The 23,303-nt window shown below is 41.5% G+C and overlaps 1 protein-coding gene across 2 annotated transcripts in view; it reads right to left on the bottom strand.

Moving 5' to 3' along the window:
• Positions 1-3,733: 3,733 nt before the first annotated feature.
• Positions 3,734-23,303, bottom strand: part of LOC107385728 (guanine nucleotide-binding protein G(i) subunit alpha-2) — a 72,258-nt gene continuing 52,688 nt past the window's right edge. The window contains exons 1-9 of one of the 2 annotated variants that reach the window (XM_015959806.3): positions 16,617-16,986; positions 16,498-16,540; positions 14,604-14,745; positions 10,366-10,526; positions 7,277-7,405; positions 5,796-5,925; positions 5,507-5,660; positions 4,727-4,943; positions 3,734-4,649 (exon numbers count right to left, since the gene is read on the bottom strand). In XM_015959806.3, the coding sequence (XP_015815292.1) occupies positions 4,753-4,943; positions 5,507-5,660; positions 5,796-5,925; positions 7,277-7,405; positions 10,366-10,526; positions 14,604-14,745; positions 16,498-16,502 (912 nt within the window). In that variant the 5' untranslated portion in view covers positions 16,503-16,540; positions 16,617-16,986 and the 3' untranslated portion in view covers positions 3,734-4,649; positions 4,727-4,752. Of the gene's footprint in view, positions 4,650-4,726; positions 4,944-5,506; positions 5,661-5,795; positions 5,926-7,276; positions 7,406-10,365; positions 10,527-14,603; positions 14,746-16,497; positions 16,541-16,616; positions 16,987-23,303 lie in introns of those variants that run through there. The other variant, XM_015959805.3, reaches the window with a different exon arrangement.

Here is a 23,303-nt window from a genome sequence, read left to right as displayed (position 1 = left end):
GAAATTTAACAAAGAAAGAGAAATAAACATTCAGCATCCATCTTGTACATTTGTTGCGGAACTCCTCAGCTCTTTCTCTACGCCTCCATTTATACATGTAATGCTCTGCTGCCACCTAGTGTTAGAACACAACAATAAGGATATTTGTTTTTGTATTTTTAGTTCTCAGCTTTGCACAATCAATTTTGATGTCATGATCTTTTAGTGGTTGTGAGAGATGACCTACAGACTGAAGAGGCCACAGGAGCAGTTGATGTAGCTGCATCACCAGAAGAACCATCATCCTCATTAGGCAAATGAACTGGCAACAATGATTTTTCATTTCAGTTTATTTAGTTTAGTTTATTTAGTTAGTGCCGTTTCACAAGCTATTAAAAAAACAACTTTTGAATTAAATTGTTTTGAGTCAGGTGTGTATCATTTTCTAACTTGTTCCTGTCTTATTTTTATTACAGATGACTCAGGAAGCTGGAAAGAGGTGGAGATAGAAAATGCTAGAGTGACCGATTCACCCCAAAATTCCACCATCTCCGCTCCGCTCCGGCACGAATTCCGCAGCAAAAACGGTCCCGTTGTAGTCAATCAGAGCTGTTCCACTACTGCGGCCGTGCGGCGCAGTGCGCCGCCCGTCGTTCCACCATCCGGCAGAAATAGGATCGATTCTATTTTTGCCGGATGCCGGAGCACCTCTGTTTGGATCTAACTTCTGCGTTTATTGCTCGGACTGTATCGCGAGATCTCGAAAATCCCGCGCATGCCTGTTTGCGCACCTCAGGTCTCCGCACCGGGGCGGAGCCGTTGTAGAGCGGGTACAGTATAATTTGAGTTCGGAAGCGAGCGGCAGCGGAAAGCAGGAGCGGAGATAGTGGAATTTTGGGGTTAGAGAGTACCCTTTCACAAACTTTGGACTTCAGAGAAGGTCATTCCAAAGAAAATGGTTTGACTCTTTTGAGTGGCTGGAGTATTCGATCAGTCAAAATTCAGCATTCTGCTATAGCTGCAGAGTCTTTGGAAAGCAGGCATGGTGGCCAAAAAAAGACCACATCACTAGCATGGTTGGTTTTTCCAACTGGAAAAGAGCATTGGACAGCTTCAGAGAGCATGACACATGTGGACACAAAGCTTCAATGCTTGCCTGGAATGGCTATAAGGTAACTTTGACAAAAGGCAGTGTGGTTGATCGAATAAATGTGGCCAGCATTGACCAGATCACCGAACGGAGAGAGCACCTTCGTCGTGTTGTGGCTACAATATATTTTTTAGCTAAACAGGGAATGTCTTTCCGAGGCCATGATGAAACAGATTCCTCAAGCAACCGGGGGAATTTCCTGGAGCTCTCGACTTACCTGGAGCAATTTGACCCATTTCTAAAAGACCACAGTGCACCCAGGGATTTTTGACCCTAATGGCCATCTGTTGGTAAGGTTTTACTCCAACACAAAAATACTGCATGCTTGCAGTGATTTAGTTATGTACTGCCCCCTACTGCCAGGGAAAATACACAGTTACTCTTCACCATTCAGACGTCCCGCCCATGGGACGTAACTACCAACCACATCACAGTCGTGACCCAGCACATTAGTTTCCCTCGCAAGAAAATCCTTCAAAGTGGCTGAAATCAAACTAGTCTATAAAGACGCCACTCACTCCTTATCCTAACCGCTTCAGCATCACTGATGTCCCGGGGAGCAGGTGTCCAACTCCAGCAGTTATCAGGGAAGGATCTGCAACACACACCTAGAAACTATTCTCCAGTCAATCTGACACGAGAACATGCTAACTCCATGCAGAAAGGCTGCAGTCAGGATTTGCAAATGTTTGTTCATTCAGAGTCACATCCTTGAGTTTCAGTGTTGGGAGTAACGCGGTACAAAAGTAATTAATTACTGTAATGTATTGCTTTTTGCTGTAATGTGGTAATGTAAGGCATTACAGGGAAAGAAAATGGTAATATTTACTCGGTACAATTGTCAGTAGCGCGGTAATTACAACGCATTTTTAAACCCAGAATCAAGCTGCGTTTCTTAAAAATTCAAATTGCGGGAAACCCGAAAAAAGTTCCAGTATCTGCATATATTGAGTCATTTATGGACTCAGATTTGCAGGCAGAGAGGACGCAGCGGTAACGGCTCAAATACTCCAGCTGCATCCTGCACGCAACCGCTGTAACATTCACAAAATCGCTCCACTAAAACAAAATAATTCACCTGCAATCGTTCATATCAGCTCATGTTCTCTGGTATTCTGTACTTTTCCGACGTGCTTTGCCTCAGCTGAGTTAATCTGGGCTCCGGTGATTTCAACTCATTGCTGCTGGAGCGCCGCACATGTGAAGATCCCTTTGGCTGATTAGTTAGAAAGTAGGAAGTCTAGGAAACAGTTTTTTCTGGAAGACGGAGAAAACATGCAGCATGCAGGAAGGTTAGAGAGAGAAAGGGCCGGAAATTATTCAAATAAAATCAAGAAAACAAAGTGCTTGAAAAGAAAAAAAGTAGGTAGATTTATCCCCAAAACATTTTTACCAGTGAAAAGCAATTATATATAAGCATTCAATATTTATACATGTGATCGAATCAGATCACCCCAGAAGTCAGTCCCACATCCAGGGCCGTATCAAGGCATTTGGGGACCAAGGCAAATATAGGCTTGGAGCCCCCACCACCTCACTCGCTAATCTAAGATGGCAGCGTGCTGAGAGTACAGATTGTTGCTGTTTTTATTTAATAAACAATCCTTCTAAAGAACTGTTTTTAACAGCAATCCTAGCTCAGACACCACATCACCTTCCACCGGATGTGTCATAAGTTCACCAGGCATCAGATTACCAAACTCATACTGAAGTTGTTTTGTTGAAAGTAACTTAGAGTAATGCAAAGGTAGTGTAATGCCTTACATTTTAAAATCAGTAATATTGTAATGTAATGAATTACTTTAAAATGAGGGTAACAAGTAATAATGCATTACAGTTTTGGAGTAACTTGCCCAACACTGTTGAGTTTACACCCAAGCTGCCCATGCCCTCTCCAGACTCTGCTCACCTCCACTGTTTAGTGTTCATTATACTGTATGAACCGTTTTCAGGATGTTTATGTTTAAACCTGTCAGTGTTCGTAATGTAGAAATGTCAAATCATCAATTCAGTTAACGATCAGGATCAGTTCACTCAAAAATGGTCAGCTGTTACATTTTACTATTATTATTACTAATGACTTTAACTGTTACAATACATTACCATGTGATGTCCACTAGATGGCGATCTCAGTCTGCTAATACTTTTTGTTGTCTTTAAAAAAAAACTTCAGTATTCAAGAACAAGCAAAACCACTCGGTTCTGAGTCCACTTATAAGGAAACTTAATTGTTAATTATGTCAAACTGCAGAGATTTTAATGCCTTTTGTCCTGGAAGAGTAATTATTCGGCCCGATCTTGATTTTGAGCTGGCACTCATCTAACTTCTTTGCCTGGTATTACAGCAGCATGCTAAACTGATGTTTTGGAAATGTGATTTGAAAATTTACTTGGTTTATTTAACAATTCAGCTGTTTTCTACCAAGCTAAGAGAAAAAACCCAAACCTGTTTTAAAACAGAAAAGCAACAGTTTTAGCCACTAAAGTACAATTCTGTGCAGCACGTCAAACTGGTTTGTGTAAGGATGACAATTCGCTGACGAGACCTGAGGAAAAAACCTGAAGCAGTTAGTATTTATGTGCAAAGAGAATAAAAAACAAATGCAAGGCTGATTTCCACTTTTATTTAAATTAAATCATATAAGACGTTTAAAGAGCTTTAATATTTACCAAAAACACTAACTTTTTCTGAATTAAGATCTTTGTTTTCTCATTAATCATCACTAATAGATTCATAGGCTCTAGGCTGAACAAATGATGGAAAACTTCGGCACACAGAAGGACAGAACAGTGACGCGAGGCTCTCTAGGATCGGGCTGTAAACGGAAGTGACGGCACAAACATACAGCCAAGACACAGAAAAGTGACAGAATGCTAGCCTCACACACACACACACACACACACACATACACGTTATAATCTGTCAGAATTTTCCCCTGAAGACATTTTTTTTTCTTTTAAAATGTATTTATTTTTAAAATCTTTTTGTTGGAATGTTAGATATTTTGTACAGATGACAGAGCTACGATTGGTCATGTGGAGTCACGCAGAAACATACATGATGAACCAATGTAAACATAAAAACATTTTCCTTTTATTAATATCATTTTTGTCCATGCCTGTTATTTACCAGTTAAAATAAAAGATGTGATTAAAAGTTTAATAATTTTTGATGCCAGAAACTAAAAGCAAAATTTATGCATTTATATATAAAAGTATCCCTTCCCTCCTCCAGTAAGTGAAAATAAAGAAAAGAACAAAAATATAATAATAAATGCTGATTTTTTTTCCTTTCACCTTTTTTTTTTTTTTTGATTTTTTTTTGTGTTCAAAACCCAGAAAGTTGATAATTCGTGCAGCGAGGTCGCTGATGGTTGAAAATCTGCGAGGCTCCTGGGTTTTCAGTCTCTTGGGTGTGTTTATAAAAAGCAGATCAAAGCAGAAATCGTGGTCGGACAGTGCAGTCGTTCTTGCCGTCTTTACTCCCCTGGTCATGGGTCTTCAGAACTGTTCAAGTAATCTACAAGACAACAACACACATCCAATCAGAACACGCACGAGCAGGCCCAGAGCTCAGACTCAGCGCCGTTAGCTCACCGTGACCTCTTTCCTCTGAACCGTCTCTAGAACAGGCCGCAGTCCCTCAGGTTGTTCTTAATAATGACGTCGGTGACGGCGTCAAACACAAACTGCACATTCTTGGTGTCGGTGGCGCAGGTGAAGTGAGTGTAGATCTCCTTTATGTCCTTCTTCTTGTTCAGGTCTTCGAATTTGCTCTGGATGTAAGCCGAAGCCTCCTCGTACTTGCTAGGACCTGAGAGACACACAGGTTCCAGAAAATAGACAGGGTCAGACCTGTTCATCCTTTCTTGTCCCAATAAACTAGTTTGAGCAGCTACCTTAACTTTATCCGTGTGTGTGTGTTTGTGTGTGTTTGTTCTGTTCTAGGCTACAACTGCATGCTAAAAATAAAACAAAATAAAAACTCAAGTTTAATAAATCTTAACACAGAAAAATAAAACAGAAAACGTATCAAACTCATTGGCTGCTAGGTTTATCTGTGTCTATTTCCATTCTTTTAAGCTACAAATGTTAGCTGAAGCAGTCCCGAAGCAAAAAAACTCAATTTCACAGAACAGAGGCTGTTCAGAAAGACATCCAACCCATGTATCTACCTAAAACTTTACAATTTATACATAGAAATTCATTTAAAATGGTCAGAATGTCCCTTTAAACAGATCCACTGAGATTTAGTGTGTACATAATTGGCTGTGGTCATACATTAACTGTTGCACACAGACTTTAGACAATGTTATGGTTTAAACTCTGGATCAGCTGACTCTGTTCTGTGTGTGCACTGAGCCGTTCAGACCGCACCAGTGTACTCGGGGAAGCAGATGGTCAGAGGACTGTGGACGATCTTCTGCTCAAACAGGTCTTTCTTGTTGAGGAACAGGATGATGGACGTCTCCGTGAACCACTTGTTGTTGCAGATGGAGTCAAACAGCTTCATGCTCTCGTGCATCCGGTTCTGAGTGTGACAGACACAGATGAGGAGATGGATAGAGGACAAAAGCACCAGCCGCCCTCTCCGTTTTCCTGGAAAAGGGCTCCTCTAGGAGAAGATAATAGTTCTGCAGCTCAAAGAGCGTGATGCTGAACTCACCATCTCCTCATCCTCTGCCAGAACCAGGTCATAAGCACTCATGGCTACGCAGAAGATGATGGCCGTGACGCCCTCGAAGCAGTGAATCCACTTCTTCCTTTCTGATCGCTGACCTCCTACATCAAACATCCTGCAGACACACACACACACACGTAAGAAGTGTGCTCTCTGTAGATTTTGCCAGACAGGTAAAAGTTGGGCATGCTTCCGTCACCCTCAGCGGGCCTGAACCAGGGTGCTTGCATCATGGCGTCGCACGTCTCGTACCCACGCATAAACCAGGCTTAACGGACGCATAAACTGAACGTCTCCGAGGTCTCTGGACGTCTCTCAACCATGTCCTCCTGTTAGGACCGTCCGCTGCACATGCAGCATCGTTTTCTTAGTTTTCACAGGCCTTTCTGCACAGCGCTGTTGCTGTGGTAACAAGAGAACTTCAGACAGGTTGAAGCATGATGGCTGCTGGTTTTCCTTTACTATCTAACTTATTCATGAAGGCGGAGTGAACCTGGACATGGGAAAAGCATGGCAGCAGCTCTCAGATTTGAATCCTCCCGAATGAAAGTTGAGCGTTCATCTGATGAAGAGGTGACGGTGGAGAGCCTAACGACACCCCGCCTTCCTCACTCCCTCACACAGACGAGGAAGCAGAGCTCATTGTAGCTCTGACACACCCTAACCTTCATCAGCGCTTCCACGAGGCTCACACCGAACATCCTGCCGTGCAGCTCTGAAGACGCCACCACGCACAAACCGTTCAACTTTCGTAGACAAGCACATGAAGAACAACACCCAGCAGAAAGCTGAGACATTCTGCAGCCGTGCACACCCGACACTCATTTCTGTAGAGACACACAGGTGTAAGCATGCTGCTTGTGTCTTCATACCCCGTTACCAAAGACGGTGGCGTGAAGACACAACAAGGGGGTTCCTGAGAACCTCCAGTAAAGACGGCCATTAGATGAACAAACAAGCATCATTTATCCCAGAAATCCTCCGATTAGCTCTCCCACACAGATTGTGTGTGTGTGACATAAACAGAGATGTTGTATTACTGAGGTTTCTCGGACTGTACACCACCGGGGTTGTCCAGGGGTGTTGTGGAGAAAACGAGCTGCTTTTGTTAAAAACACAAACATTGGAATAAACAACTCAGGAAAAACACGTTCTGACTTTCCAAGAACAGGAAAGAATGAGCGGTGGTAAAAAAAAAAAAAAAAAGGCATGTATGTATTCAACAGTGAGTCATTACAACCCCAACATGAGTCCTCCAACCATCAATAACAAACATGGCTGATAGAAATCAGAACATCTCAGCTTCCTCTCCGAATCGGGTCATTTTAAACCCGGACAATAAAAACAAACAACTCCGATCTTTCAGAAGGAAAGTAAAACCTTCAGCTGCGTCTTTTATCAGAGTTTCAGGAGCTTCTCAAAAACAGGTGTGAGAAATAAAAAAAAAAACCACAAAGTCATCTCACTTGAAGTGCAGATCCTTGAAGGTGAAGTGTGTTTCCACGATGCCGGTGGTCTTGACACGAGTCCTCAGCACATCCTGCTGTGTGGGGGTGTAGTCTGGCTTGCCTATCCTCTCCAGGTCGTTCAGGTAGCTGAGAACAAAATCACAAACCTCTTTAAATTTGCTGCTTTGTTGTCCGATTCCACAGAAAGTTACCGCCGTGAACAGAAGAAGCTGAGTCGTCAGTTTCTTTGGGAGAACTAAATGACAGGTCTAACGTTCCTAGACAGAACCTTTCATCTGAAGCGGAGACAGGATGGAGATGTGGATGTTTTGGCCCGATCTTGAAAAGCGCCATGTGTGATACTAGGATCAGGCTCTCGGCTAGCACTCTAGCTTAACACCTGTAAAGGTTTTTATTTTTGCTACGTTTCTGTGTGCTGAACACTTAGCATCACAGCTCCTTTATTATCAACACGACTCTTTAAATCCACAGAGAACACGAATATAAAATGATCAAAGTTTCCTCTAAAACACGTTTTGAGGCGGTAAACTAGTGAACCTCCAGGGGAAAATAAAGCCAATTTAAAAAATGAAACCTGCGAGAATAAAAAGGTCCAGTAGTTCCTACTAGATAATCCTCCTGGGAGCAAAGCAAATCAAACCTTCCCAAAGTAGGAAATGGATTTAACTTCATCTGATAACATCTTCCCAGAAGCCAAAGGTGAGCTGAAGGACATTTTTACATCACATGTCATGTGTAATCTTAAAGCGTTTCTGGTGGAATTACCGGTTTATTTTTCTCGTTTCAGATGAGAAGTTTTAATTATTTTGTCTCCAGTGGCTTCATCCGAAATCTGGTACCTGTCGCGTTTTCCCTTTTAAATTAAACGTGTCAGCAGTAACAAAAACACAAAGTTAAAAATAAGGGTTTGGGGGGGAGATGGTGGGGTAGAGTTATCAAAGTAAAGATTGGCAGAGTGACTTTAATGTTTCTCCCTTTAATTCCCTTACAGACAAAGTCCAGGAGGAAACCCTCGTCTGTTTCCAGCCGTGATGAAACAACAACGAACTGCTCAGACTCATAACACTAACTTTAATGGAAACGCTGAATAATGTTCTGTTGAGAGTTCTAAAGGCCAGAACCGGAGTGCTGTTGACCTTCTTCTCCACAGACACAGATGTGTGGAAAGGTTAGGTTTGTTCTACAAATAATAACTCCACGCCTCGTTCGTTTCCCTGCACACACCCTCCTCCCACTCTTCCTTTATCTTCTCACTGAAACAAGCCTGAGAGAACAGGTCTGTGTCACAGAGACGGGCTTCTCCCCTCACTCCTCTCTGGCTCTTATCAGGTGCTCAGACATGAATTCAGGCCCAGTGCCAGGCTGGTTTAGTGCTCCCTTACATCAACCCAGCCTCCCAGGGCTCTATAAAGCCTGGAGGAAACACTGCACGTTGTCCTGGAGTTAAATGTGAGCATGTGTTTGCAGAATGGTTCCAGGTCCTCCTCAGCCTTGAAGCAGAGACAATGATGCTATGATTGCAGGAGCCAAAACAAACAAACAACAACAATAATAATCTCCCTGGGAGTTCAGCCCTGCAGATAACTGGTACCTGAAACGCTCGATACTCCGACAGGAGTCAGACGCATCCAAAAGACAAACGTGTTTGGCTCATTCATGCTGCGGCTTGTAGGAAGCTGGTGATGAAGACGAGCGTTTGTGTTTTCTACACAGGTTTATCCCAGGGGATTAGACAGATAACCATCTCACTTCTCACCCCACGCTCTCATCGACAGATAACAAGACGGGCCAGGAACACGGAGCGCTGCACAGGCCAGAGCCAGCCAGGTAATTAGGACTAACAGAGAGCTCGGACTAACTGCTCTGATTAGAAAGCCGAATAAACAAAAGCTTTGCTTTTCTAACAGAATAGAGCAGGTTTTTACCTGAAGCGAGAAAAGAGGCAGCCGTGATTCTCTAATAAAAAAGAAAAGGAGCTCATCGTGGATTAACTTAAAGGGCAAGTCACTCCAAATCAACATTTTTTGCTGATGAACTAAACAAGTGTCTGATCGTGCTGCAGACACGTGTAGTCAATAATTCGGCACTTTAGTTCATCTTAGTTGAAACTGAAATATTCTGCCTAAAACTGGCAGTGTTGTGCCGTTGTCAGGTAAAAACTCTGCACTGCATTTGAATTTAAATCTGCCACTGCTACTGGCTAAGAGGTACGCTATGATGTTAGCTGGTACCATATGATGTCACAATGTTGTGTGTGTGTATTTGTTAGCGGCTCTGCCCTCTCGGTCTGCTAGGCAACAGCATTTGTTGCATTTTTCAAACAGGAAGTGGGAGTTCAGTAAGAATCTGATAGGGGGTGACTTGCTCTTTAACTTAAAGAGCAAGTCACCCCCTACCAGAGAAACTCCACTCTCACTACATGTTTGAAAAATGCAACAAATGCTGTTGCCTAGCAGACCGAGAGGGCAGAGCCGCTAACAAATACACACACACACGACATTGTGACATCATATGGCACCAGCTAACATCATAGCGTACCTCTTAGCCAGTAGCGGTGGCAGATTTAAATTAAAATACAGTGCAGAGTTTTTACCTGACAACGGCACAACACTGCCAGTTTTAGGCAGAATATTTAAATTTTAACTAAGATGCACTGAAGTGCCGAATTATTGACTACACGTGTCTGCAGCACGATCAGACACTCGTTTATTTAGTTTATCAGCAAAAAAAAAGTTTATTTGGGGGTGACTTGCTCTTTAAAAAGTGTCGGACGGAAACATTCAGAGTCACGTCCTCCCTGACAGGTGGGTGAGCGTCAGCTTCACACACGACAAACTTCATGGTGCTCTTTTAACCTCCATTACTAATTTAAGCAGTGAACAACAGCTCTGGAGTTTTTACAGCCAACAGAATGAAAGGAAAACGTTTTTGTTTATGTTTGATGAGCTCATTTAGCTGTGGCAGCCATGTTGGATGGGGTTAACTAGTAATGATAACCAGTTGTAGGTGAACATCCTGTGGTTGATGTTGAGATAACCAAACCCATCCAGGACTCCTGCTGCCGTTTCTTTTACTGAGGAACTCACTAGGCTGCCGAGTCGTTGAGCTGGTACTCCCGGGCCCGTGTGAAGCAGCTCTGGACGCCACCGTCGTCCCACAGTCGCTGGATGACTTTAGCCAGCTCATCTGGCAGGGTGCCCTGCTCCTCTGCAGCTGAAGACAGTGAGAACAGCTGGTGGGCATCATCCTGAAGAGACAACACACACACAGCCATGCCATTGTGTCATCAGATACAGCAGATCCCTGAAGTCCGATTTGATTTCTAAAGCAGTGACATCATTAGATGAAGTACATTGTTGTTGCCAGCGAGGTTGATTGTCTCTCATAGATTTCTGTTCTGTAATGAGGTCCCAGAATGCTTTGTGTAACATTAGAAGAGTGTGATTGTAGCAAAAAGACAGACAACTTTACTTTAACTGAACGCTGCATCTTTTTCCTGCTACCTGGCTGTAAAACATCACAACTGCCATCCCTCTAACCCCTACGCCTCTGCAGGAGAGAGAAGTGTAATGTCTTTCCAGGTTATGTGAAGTTCCTGAAGCTATTTGCACTTTTACTCTCCATAAATGTCAATTCGCCTCATGAGAACAGCAAAGAACTGGAGAAGAGAAAACATGGAGGATAAATGATGCCTCCATTAGTGTGTAACTCGATTACAGACGGCTCAACCATGTGGCCTGAAATGAACCTACTGTAAATAAAACATGTTGTTTCTGATCATGTTTACAGATCTGTAGCTAAATCTGACACACTAAAGCTTAAAGGTGGTTATTTTTAAGTACAATTGATTTTGTTCCCATAATTTGTGAAAACTGTGACTCTCCTGAACACATCTGCTAAGTGACCAGCAGGACAAGGGCAGAACTCTGCGTTTATCTCTGGATGATGACGTTCATAATCTTTTGATGTTGGCCGTGGAATTCCATGTACCGGTTAACCATTACCTGACCCTCGCACCCATCTCAGCAGGTTAGCACAGCAGCGTACCACATGGGGCCCTTTAATGTTCTTACAAATAATTAAATCCAGGGAGAACACACACTTTTCTCTGTGGCTGGTAGAGGAACAAGCAGGAGTAACAGAAAACACACACTCACCTCCACTAAACTACTGCATCTAGATCTAAACACAGCTCTGCTGCAGCTTTATCAAAAGGTAGGAGGTCCGACAGATGGACTAGATGGACTTCTAACTGATTCTGCTCCAAACTTAAATGTAAACTAAACACTCCAGGAAATAGTCACAGTTTAGATGTTTTAAGCATTTCTTTCACGAGTAACAACAACAATAATCATACAGTGCTTTTCGAGGCACCCAAAGCTCTTTATAAATAATCCATCACTCAGTCACAGTGATTCATTTTCTGACTGTGGATAGCTTGTTGAACAACCTCAGTTTGAAGAAACAAGAGCTAATGGTGAGTCCGGGACAGAGAGCTGCTTCTTACAGATCTAATCTCAAACATGACATTTGTTTTACAAACGTTTACATCATTATCAGTTTCACTTTAGTTACGAAGACTCGTGGGATCATTTACACGAGGACACGGTGGCAGCAGCTAGTTGGTGGCCTGGTATGCCATCCTACATATGTAAATACGTCTGGCCATGACCCACACACACAGCTCCATGGTGGGGCAGAATCTATGGCACCCAAATGGACAGCGCAAGGACCAATCAGAAACAACGAACATGACGCATTCATCGCTATAGAAATCCGTCAGCGGGGCAGTCCATCATACACCAGTGAAGGAGAAGAAGCAAATACATTATTTTTTTAAATAAAGGACTTAGCTGCTCATGTCTGAAGTCTAAATCGTCAAGAGTTGATGCCAAAGCTGTTTCAGATGAGCGTCTTTCCTGAGCCGAGGCCATCTTTGTAGTTGTGCTCTGACACAGATCTGGTGCTAGGTTCGCCCAACATCTCTATCATGATTGTTTTTTCTATTGCTGATACCGGTGACAGTTTTAGGCAGAACATTTAAATTTGAACAAAGATGCACTAAAGTGCCAAATTATTGACTACGAGTGTCTACAGCATTAGACACTCATTTATATAGATCATCAGCAAAGAAAAGTTAATATGGGGGTGACTTGCGCTTTAAAGTCAGACATCTAAATAAAGTTAATTTAGGAGTATTATTGTGCAGATGTTATTGGTGAACGTAAAAATACGTAAACATTGAATTCTGCAAGAGCATCCGGCTGCCCAAGGATGCGCCTGACTTTAAACCGGCTTTACTAAGGACAAATATCAACCGATGCTGTTGTATAAAAAACGGTAAATATCAGTCCGATTTATCGGTCTACCCCTACTACAAACACAGAGCACTTTGATTGGACAAACCTAAACCTGATCAGGCCAGTGGTAGACCTGCTGAGGCTGTAACAGAGCGTGGCTAGACCGATCTGCTGAGAACAGTTTTTTTGCTTCTGTTCCGGTGTCGGTACAGGTTCGGCTCGGGGTCCTTCGACTGCCGATGTCGGTACATTACTGCAACTCTACTCGGCTTTCACACATATGTTTTGGAAAAACATCAGCAGTTTTGTTAATCAATTCTTGTTTGTTAACACCTAAATGTTTTCTTTATAATTGTAATTTGTTAATAAAACACCATATTATCTTTGTTTTGTAAAGAATGTGAAACTGCATAAAACCAACATCGGACTGACAAACAAGAGAACAGTTCTTAAATGTGAAGCCATATCTGTTTGTATTAATGTGGAGTTCGTCTGTATATTTCCTTAGTTGTTATCTAAATACAGTCTTTGACTCAAGATATTACTTGGTGTCTTTCAATAAAGTTCTTATATTTTATTTTTGCCCCGTTTCATCAACATCAAGAGCTTTTGAGGGTCACCGTTTATCATTTGCTTATATTTTACATTTCCTTTGGAAATTCAAATATTTTCTCCAGTAAGTGTTGATTTTTGGACTACAGGACTACAACCGCTAAGACTACGACCGCAAATTTGTACTGACCAATCAAAGTCATAACGGGAAACGTAACTTCCGTAAGCTTCATGTTCAGCCAATCAACTACTTAGACGTCATCGGCAGTCGAAGGACCCCGAGCCGATCCTGCACCCGAGCAGATCCTGTACCGACACCGGCTATCTAGGCTAGACAGTTGAAGCATTTCCAGTCCAGCCTGGGTCACGTCTCGTAAAAAACATGATTCTCCCAGAATAATCATATAGCCCTGCTATGCCGAGCCATTAGCTAATACATCCATTTCTCTGAACTGAGGCTGTTTAATACCAGCTGTTCATCACAGGAAAGAAAAAAAGTTTGTTTTTTGTTTGATTTGTTGAATTCGTTTTTCTCTCCAGGCCACTCTCAACTAAAGAAACCAAAAGGTTTCTTTTCCACGTTAAAGCAGAGTTAGCAGCGTCTGTCTGCCTACAAACACTTGGAAACATAAATCTGAGCTTCAGAGCACACAGAAGAGGAGCAGAAACACATCGAGCTGTGCTTTTCACGCTGTGACAAAAGCAGCATCACAGCTGTCCGTTTGTCTGTAAACATGTTTATAAACTGAATTTGATGCAGAACTTTCACAGATTGCTTGAAGGCAACCAAAAACTAAAACTAAACTGTAAGAAAATAAAATACATCAACTATAAAAACAAAATGTAGAAGACTATTGTTTTATTCTCCTGAATGACATATGAACTTTATTTACCAGCTCAGAGGCCTAGTGGTAGAGGGTCCGCCCTGAGACTGGGAGATCAGGGTTCAATTCCTGGTCGGGTCAGACCAAAGACTTAGAAAAAAATGGGACCCAATGCCTCCCTGCTTGGCACTCAGCATTACGGGGTTGGATTGGGGGGTTAAACCACCAAATGGTTCCCGAGCGCGGCTGTGTCTGCAGCTCACCGCTCCCCCAGGGGATGGGTCAAATGCGGAGAACAAATTTTGCACACACACCTGTGTGTGTGTGACAACTAATGGGACTTTAACTTCCTGCAATGTAATTACCTTGTAAAAAGGTTGTTCAAGGTCTCCTCCAGCAGAAAAACACATGCAAGGACAGAAAATAAGCAGCCCTGCAGGTGTGCTGCTTTAGATGCAGCACAGATCTGATTCTCTAATAAAACTTCCTTCAGGGGGAAGTTTTTGATCTAAATAGATCTGCCAACAAAGAGTCTGGACATGAATATTTGAGATTCTTCCTCACCTAATCCTGTTTACTATCCTCCTATCATTGCTCTCATCACTGAGACTGACATTGGGTGCACACTTGAGGATTGTGAGGACCTACAGCTCTAGCGGTGTCCTCGTAGTTGATCTTGAGGTTGGCCATGGCTTTGATGATGGCCATAATGGACTGGATGGTGTTGCTGTAGACAACCGCTCTGTACTGCTTACACTCATCCTCCGAGTAACCATGCTCGTGAATGATCCTGGAGACAAAAGAAACCACAAAAAATCCTCACATGGATGCATCGGTGCAACAAACAGACAGAAATACCGCGCCCAACAATTATGTTCCTAGAAAGTTTGTTTTTGTTAACCTTTCACTACAGGACACTGAACCAAATATTCATTTGCTTCTGGCGATGTGGACAAAGAAGCTCCAACAAAAAGGGTATGCAGTTGGAAAGACAGAGAGAAAAAGCATGAGGCTGAGAACTAAGCCGCTAGGCTGGAACCCAGACAGAACCTGGCGCGCCACAGCCAAGATGTTCGGTAGTTGTGTGATTTGTTGAAAAGGATCTAATTAAAATTCAAGTGAGCTTGCTGTGAGACACTGTGAGGCTCGCTCAAAACGGCTGAAAGACTGAGATGTTTTCCCCTTCACCCAAACAATAAAATGATCTATGAAGCAATCAGAAGGACGGCCACTCGGCCCAGAGGAATCAGAGGTAGCAGGACTTTCTTCAAAGGTTTAAACAACCGATGAGAGCAGGTTTCCCTTTTTAAACAAACACACAGCTGAGTGTACGCTTACAGATGAAACGATGTGAGTATAACTTTATTACTGGTCCTCTGGGTTTAATGAAGCCTACAAGCAGATCTACTTTAGTTATGATTTATAATTCAGAGAAAAGGGGTTCATAATGAACACCAGAATACTTACGTAATAAATCTGCTGAAATATTCAAGGTCCTCTTTGACTTATCTGCACTTAAAATCTCTAACTGTTCTGTAAATAATTCATTCAATGGTTTATGTGAACCGATTCCTATTTAAATCATTTATAACACTGCAAAAAAAAGTGAAAATTTCCTCTTTTTGGGGGGGATTATAAAGAAAATAAGTCTTTGTTTTTGATGTAATAATGATACATTTTGGGCTTTTTTAATGTAAAAATTTAATGTTTGTTAAGGATTTTTTAGACGTTTCCAAACCAGATTAAATGCACTAATTTGTCCAACATTTTAATAAAAACATAAACTGAAGAAAAATTGTTTGTTGTACAAAGAAAGTTAAATGTCATCAAAGATTTCCTGATTTAGTCAGAAAATAAAGTTGGTCAGACATGAATATAGAGCACATACAGTAGATGTGACCCAACCCTTCTACTATAATTATTACACATCTCTGAATGTCAGCCGTACGAGAACCCATGCAGGGGTCAGCTGTTTTCAGTTATTTCACTTTATTCAGGCAAGAATCACAAAAGAAACCATTTTAGGAAATAATGATTAAGACCTTTAAACCTAGCTCTAAACAAGATCTGAACCCAATGGGAATGTTGTGAAAGCTCCAGATGGGAGCAGACAAAGAGACAAAGCCAACAAACATCCCAGAATTAGAGCTGATCTGTGTGGAGGACTGGGCTGAACTTTGACCTTGCTAAGAATCAGGCATGATTAACAGATACCAGAAAGATTTACTGCTAGAGCTGCACAGCTCCCATCAGGAAACCATAAAAACAACCCATACATGTTTATTGGATAATTGTCACATCATTTCAATTGAATTAAGTTTTCTCCTGTTACACCTGATCCTATTAAATCAATATACAAATATTCAGTACAATCCAACAAAAACATGTTTTGTTGTCTAACTGAAAACAGATTAGCCCTGTGCAAATCTGAGTAAATAATCAAGGATAATCAGGAGAGATTATGCATGCAAATGTACATTATAAACACATTAAGTTGGCACCGACGACGGAAGGAAAAGCAAAACAATGAGCAGTCACTCACTTCATCTGCTTCACAATGGTGCTCTTCCCCGACTCTCCAGCACCTGCAGAGAGAACAAAAACAGGCAGAGGTTAAAAATATGCTCCTGTTAGCTGAGAAATGTAAACAGGCCGCCTCACATCTGGACCCTCGTCTTCCTCACAGCTCAGCTCCTTTTCACTCTGGCTAAACCTTCTGCTCTGCTCCTTTGGTTCAAATCCGGGCAGCTATCTTCGGTCTGAACTCAGAGTCGGACACATAGAAACATATTCATGAACACAAACCACCTGCTGCAGCGCTGCACTATGAGTCACTTTGTCCTGGTTACCATCAAGGAAAAGTCCAGCTGCTCTGCTGTTTATTCTAACAGCCAAAGCGGACAAGAAAGACCTCATCTGCCACAAGGAAGCTCTTCCTCACACACACACACACCCAGGGGTGCCTGTCAGTACACTCTCCATTTGTACTTGCTCAGGGTGAAATCTTTCTGGGATGACCCTTAAAATACACAGCCGAACAGCATGCAGCACACACACACGCACGCACGCACACACACACACACACACACACACACACACACACACACACACACACACACACACACACACACACACCAAGCCTCTGGGCAGAAAACAGGCCCAGACATTTTCCACAGACAGCTGTCGGCTTCTGCTCTTCCAACTAAACAGGAGCTCAGATTCATGTCTAATAAATCAGGATCAGTTTGCACTAAAATAAAGACGGCTACCAAACCCTGTGCGATTCAATAGGAACAAGGGTGAGAGGATAAGACAGTAAATGTAAAAACAAATTAAAAAGCCTGAGCCAACACCAGAAAAACTGAAAAATAAAAAAAAGCGTCCATAAAACGGTAAAGTTTAAGCTCTCGTCACACAAAAAAGTAGAAAGCACACAGTGATTAGGAGCTCACGCTGTGACCTGTGTTGTTAAGCTGTAGGGGAAGGGTCAAGAGAAAAATGTAAACAAGCTCTGATTTCAAGACTTCTGACAATTAACACCCAGGCTGACAGAGAAACGTGTACACTTTATTTATAAATTACTTTAGCAGAAAGCAGAACTCCAGGGGCCTCATTTATCAAGCTTGCTTACACACAAAACGGGGTCGGAAAACTGCGTAAGCAACTTTCCACACAAACTTTGGGATTTATGAAAGAAAACTTAGCGGGAAAATGTGCGCAACTTTAAGTTGACTAAGGACCTGGCTTACACACATTTTGGAAATGGAGAGCACCTGCAGTGCTGCTGCTGAGGAGGATACAATTATGAAATCCTGCAGCATTATCACTTGTACCGCTTCGTACGCACACAGAGCAAGTAAAAAGCGTGTTGAGGGCGGGATGTGACTAAAAAGCGGCTGAGAACCTGTCTCGTTAGTCTCTGATTTATAAAGCAGAGATTGCGTGCAGCTGTGTGTACTCCATGTTTGATAGATCACAAACCTGCTTAGTGTGAGTACATATTTTTTTGCTGAGCTTAAGTACGGTTTTAGTAAGGATTCTTCACAATGTTTGATAAATGAGACCCCTGGTCATGAATAAATTAAATCTTTTGACTGAAATGCTGCACAATGTGAATTTTAAAAAATCTGACATGTTGTAAAGCAGAAACTATTTTAATTTAATAGGTCTAATGCAAACTTAACGGTAGAGTTTGAAGCTTATTTTTCTTCTTCGGAAACCAGGGAGCCAATAGAAGACACTTTATTTTTGGCCAATATGTATTTTTCATTCAACAAAACTTTAGCATTGTTGCTTAACCTCAAGTGACAATGTGTAGTTTTTACCATTAATCTCTGGAAAAATCCATCAAAATGTCATTGAAAATGAAATAAACGATGTACAGGTGTTGAAAATATTGGTGGTTTCATTAAATAAATCCATAAAAATCTGGTCTAAAATACATGGGAGCGGGTCTAAGTGTGTGGGCGACGCCATATTAGATGCCATGTTTCCTTCTACAGGAGCCCATGAGGACAAATTGCAGTTACTGATTTGTAACAAACTGTTACCAAACTTTCTCCATGAATAAACTTTGTTGTTTTACAGATTTACCTCTTCACTCGTTGTCAGTGATGAAAGGGAGTCTGATGGGTTGTGTCATTTTGCTGGAAGTTGCACTCCCAGGGATTTTTGACCCTAATGGCCATCCATTGGTAAGGTCTTACGCAACCACAAAAATACTGCTTACTCGCAATGATTTAGGTATGTACTGCCCCCTATCGCCAGGGAAAATACATGCAGTGACTTTAAAGAGGATGTATTTAATAAGACTGAGGGCAAAAAAAAAAACATTCAGACTAAAAAGCAGTAGCAGTAGCTGTGGCTACAGCAGCAGCTGCTTTTTCAGTTAGAGTGCACAAGCATGGCCGACAACTAGTTATTTAAATCGTGGCAAATATCAGCCAATAGAATCAGCCGGTTGATTAACCAGTCTACTCCTAAAGCGATCAACTCAAAGTAGCGCATCTTTCCATTTCTGACTCTGTTTGAGGCTCAAAATTTCTCCAAAAGACATCTGGCTCTTTCCTGTACACTGCCGACAGGTGGAACCACTTTGGCAGACACCTCAAATCCATTTTCAAACATTGGAAATTTTTAAAACAAAACATACTTTTCTTAAACTGAACGATGTCTGAAGGAGGTTTAACACCAACTCATTCATCCTGCTGAGGATGGACGCATTTGACCCACACACTAGAAACTTTGTCTCATCTATGACTAAAGCAGCATTTATCACTTTAATATCATCCTAGCGAATGGAACACACACACACACACACACACACACACACACACACACACACACACACACACACACACACACACACACACACACACACACACACACACACACACACACACACACACACACACACACACACACACACACACACACACACACACACACACACACACACGGTTTAGGAAATGTTTCAGCCCTGATATGCCTCCCCAGTGAACGTGAATGACCTTTGGGGTAGACACAATGACAAGCCCAGTGACAGACTAATCCTTGTTTTAGGTACTTCAGCGAAAACTTTGAAAAAAAAACTGCTTACACAGCAAAATATGATGGAAAGTTCAGGAGTTTGTAGGAAATGAAATGTCTCCACCGCCCAGCGACTGAGCAGCATATACTGCTGCAGCACACATCTACAGCCTGTTCTCACAAACTGCTGGGGGACATTCACAGCAACACATCTAGGTCACATGACTACTTCAATCACAGCGTCATGGTTGTAACAGAGCTGATGAGGGAAAGGACTCCTTTATAGAGCGTGTCGGCACCGTGGGACTCTGGATTTTTCATCAGGAGCTAAATGAAAACATCCACACTCGGGTCTACTTTTGCTTATGCAGATGAGTGAGCACCTCTAAGGGCTGCCGGATAATGAAATTCAATTAATATCATCCCAGGAGACAATTGTGTTTTTCTGTGTAATAAAATAACAGCTGAAAGGAGTCAGCATTCAAACACGTTTTACAGTAGAACAAATGCAGTTTGCAATATTTTTCCTTTTAGGAGGGGCGGGGTCCTTTACAGCTTTGGAGTTCGACTAAGGAAAGACTTTTTCTCACCTTCAGCCCAAACGCGTCAAACTCTGGTCCTCCTGCTTCAGCTCACCTGACTTTAATCAACGAGACATCAATTAGGCTCTCGCAGAACCGCTTAAATCAGGTTTGCTGGAGCAGGAACAGAAGAAAAACATGCAGGACTACCAGAGTCTCATGCTCTGTTGCTACTGTGCTGATGGAGGTTCTCCCTGAAGCTGCATCAGAGGTTTGTGTTTACATGCAGAAATGTTTAGATTTACCTAATTAAGACCTTTCATAAAGAATTACTAATAGTAATGGATTAGAATTATGAAGCACTTTTAAGGCACTTTACAGTAAATCCATCCTTCACTCAATATAATCTGATTACTCTAACCTATTAGGTAATTCCCAATAATCATAATTGTATGCATGTGAGGTTAACTAGACCTAGTCCCATTATAGATACATCCAGTGCTGTGTTCGAACGCATTCATTGAATGATTGTTCGTGAACTTGTTTGTTTTTGTAATGAACGAGAACTGAACTTGTTCGTTTTTGTTATAAACGTGAACTGAACTTGTTCGTTTTTGTTATGAACGAGAACTGAACTTGTTCGTTTGTTATGAACGAGAACTGAACTTGTTCGTTTGTTATGAACGTGAACTGAACTTGTTCGTTTTTGTTATAAACGTGAACTGAACTTGTTCGTTTTTGTTACGAACGAGAACTGAACTTGTTCGTTTTTGTTACGAACGAGAACTGAACTTGTTCGTTCGTTATGAACGAGAACTGAACTTGTTCGTTTTTGTTACGAACGAGAACTGAACTTGTTCGTTTTTGTTACGAAAGAGAACTGAACTTGTTCGTTTTTGTTACGAAAGAGAACTGAACTTGTTCATTTTGTTACGAACGAGAACTGAACTTGTTCGTTTTTGTTATGAACGAGAACTGAACTTGTTCGTTTTTGTTATGAACGAGAACTGAACTTGTTTGTTTTGTTATGAACGTGAACTGAATTTGTTCGTTTTGTTATAAACTTGAACTGAACTTGTTCTTTTTTGTTATGAACGAGACTGAACTTGTTTGTATTTTGCCTGACGAACATTTTAGTAAGTAAGTTTGTTCTGGCATGTGCGAACAGGTTTATGAACGCGCTTTGCGACGTTCAAGCTCCAGATCTCCACAGAGCTAAAGACGGGCTAAACCAATATATATGTCTGGGGCTAACATATACTGTTAACCATTGAGTTCATAAAAAATAGAACCCACAAATGTGGCCACCATAGGCAGTAATGGTCAGTGCGGCATCTACTCTTCTCTGCCTACGCTGTGTGGAGGATAGAGGTCATGGTGCGTTTCTTTTCCCTCGGAAAAGATACAACTGGACATAACATCAATTTTAGATGCACCCTTAAAAGTTCATCTTGTAAAATGAAGACGTTTCCAACATGGCTACTGTTGTTTTCACAATGAACTGCTATATGGAACCTCAAAGTAGAATAAATACATTCTCTGCCTTTGGGGGGTATTCCAGTTCATTACTTCTTCTCGGAAGATGAAATTTCCAAGTATGGAATCAACTGTAATGAACCGGCGAAAAGAAATCTAATCCGAAAACACCTGTCACAGAGTCACACCGGTACCATTTAACTATTCATTTATTTATTTATTTGCTATGTTTTTTATTAAATCATTTGGGGCTGATTGTTGCTATTTAATGACCCAAGCTCTAGAACTTTTTCTTTGGGCAAACAAGTTAGAAAATTCCCTGAATTTGAGAAGTTCCTTAATTTAAATTTATTAAAATGTTTTGCAATCTGAATATTGCAATTAGAGGCACGTGCTTGCTTCCTGTCTCAGACCGGTTCTTCCCTCTAGTTGAATAATAATTCACCTTTTAATGAAAACCATTCAAACAGTTTTTCCTCATGACAAAAATAATATATATATATATATATATATATATATATATATATATATATATATACATATATATATGAAAAAAACCAACTATGAACTAGTTCGTATTTTAAACAGTGGACTTAGTTTGACAAAATTTAAATGATGAACTAAAAAATGAACTAGTTTGTGATAAATGTATGAACTGAACTTTGAACTAGTTTGTTTTATAAACAAACTTTCCCAACACTGGGTGCATCTGCTCCCCAATCCTGCTCCTATGTGGGTTTTCCTTCACATCGGTCGGTGCAGTAGAGGTTTTGCTTTAGGGAGAAACCTGAGTAAAGCTCTGTGATATGGGTGCCATGAAAGCTTTGAATGCTGGTGGAGGGGGTATTATATGTAACGTGATTACAGTCATCGATCACACTACACTCTGCAACATGCAGGAAAAGGAACAAATTCTAACTTATGCAGAATTTGGCTCATTTCAGGGATAAACAATGAAGAGTGCTGCTTGCAAGGTTTCAATTCATGATTTCTGCCGTGTAAGCTGATCTCAACATTCTGAGATATTTTAGCATCCAAGTTTTTCCGTTTTTTTACACTAGGTTTCCACATCTAAGACTTAGAAATGTAAGACACAGTTATTTTTTTTGTAATACTCTTTTAAAAATGGTGTGATGAAAAGCAAGACCCCTACAGGTGGATGCCTGCGGCTCCTGTCCTTCATCACCTCAGCCCAGTGGACAAAGCAGCAGCTGTCTCTTGTCTCATTTACTGCAGCAGCAACAGGAAACAAGTGGCTCTCAATCTCTTCAAGGCGCACGGGCACTCTGCTCCCTTCCTACAGCTTCACTGCAATATTGAACTTTGTGATGCACACAGAATCCTGTTTGCAGAGTGTGAAATGCAAGCATGTCAGGTGTGCACACACACACACACACACACACACACACACACACACACACACACACACACACACACACACACACGAGTGAACAAACGTGTGTCAAACATCCTCTCTGGATGCAGGAGTTTAATACCCAACCTGGGACTCTCGTTTGTCTCAGATTTACCGTGTTTAAAGCGCTTTTTCTGCTTTACAAGAAAGTATAGGATTCTGCAGGATGACTGTGCAACACATGCTGTTTAATCCTTAAAATCAAGCTATGCAAACAGAAAAATATTAAATACCGTAATTGCAGAATACTTTATATTAAATGTAAAGATATTTATGTTACAGATGTAAACGAAGAGTCCATCTGGAGCTCAATAAAACAAAATAAAGAAATCTAACCTTGAAAGCTACGAATCAGAACTCAAAATTAAATGCATAAAATTGTCTACTTATGTCTTATCTATCTGCAGC

Source organism: Nothobranchius furzeri, chromosome 3, assembly GCF_043380555.1.
Source record: "Nothobranchius furzeri strain GRZ-AD chromosome 3, NfurGRZ-RIMD1, whole genome shotgun sequence".
Taxonomy (NCBI): domain Eukaryota; kingdom Metazoa; phylum Chordata; class Actinopteri; order Cyprinodontiformes; family Nothobranchiidae; genus Nothobranchius; species Nothobranchius furzeri.
This window is presented reverse-complemented; position numbering and strand designations above follow the sequence as displayed.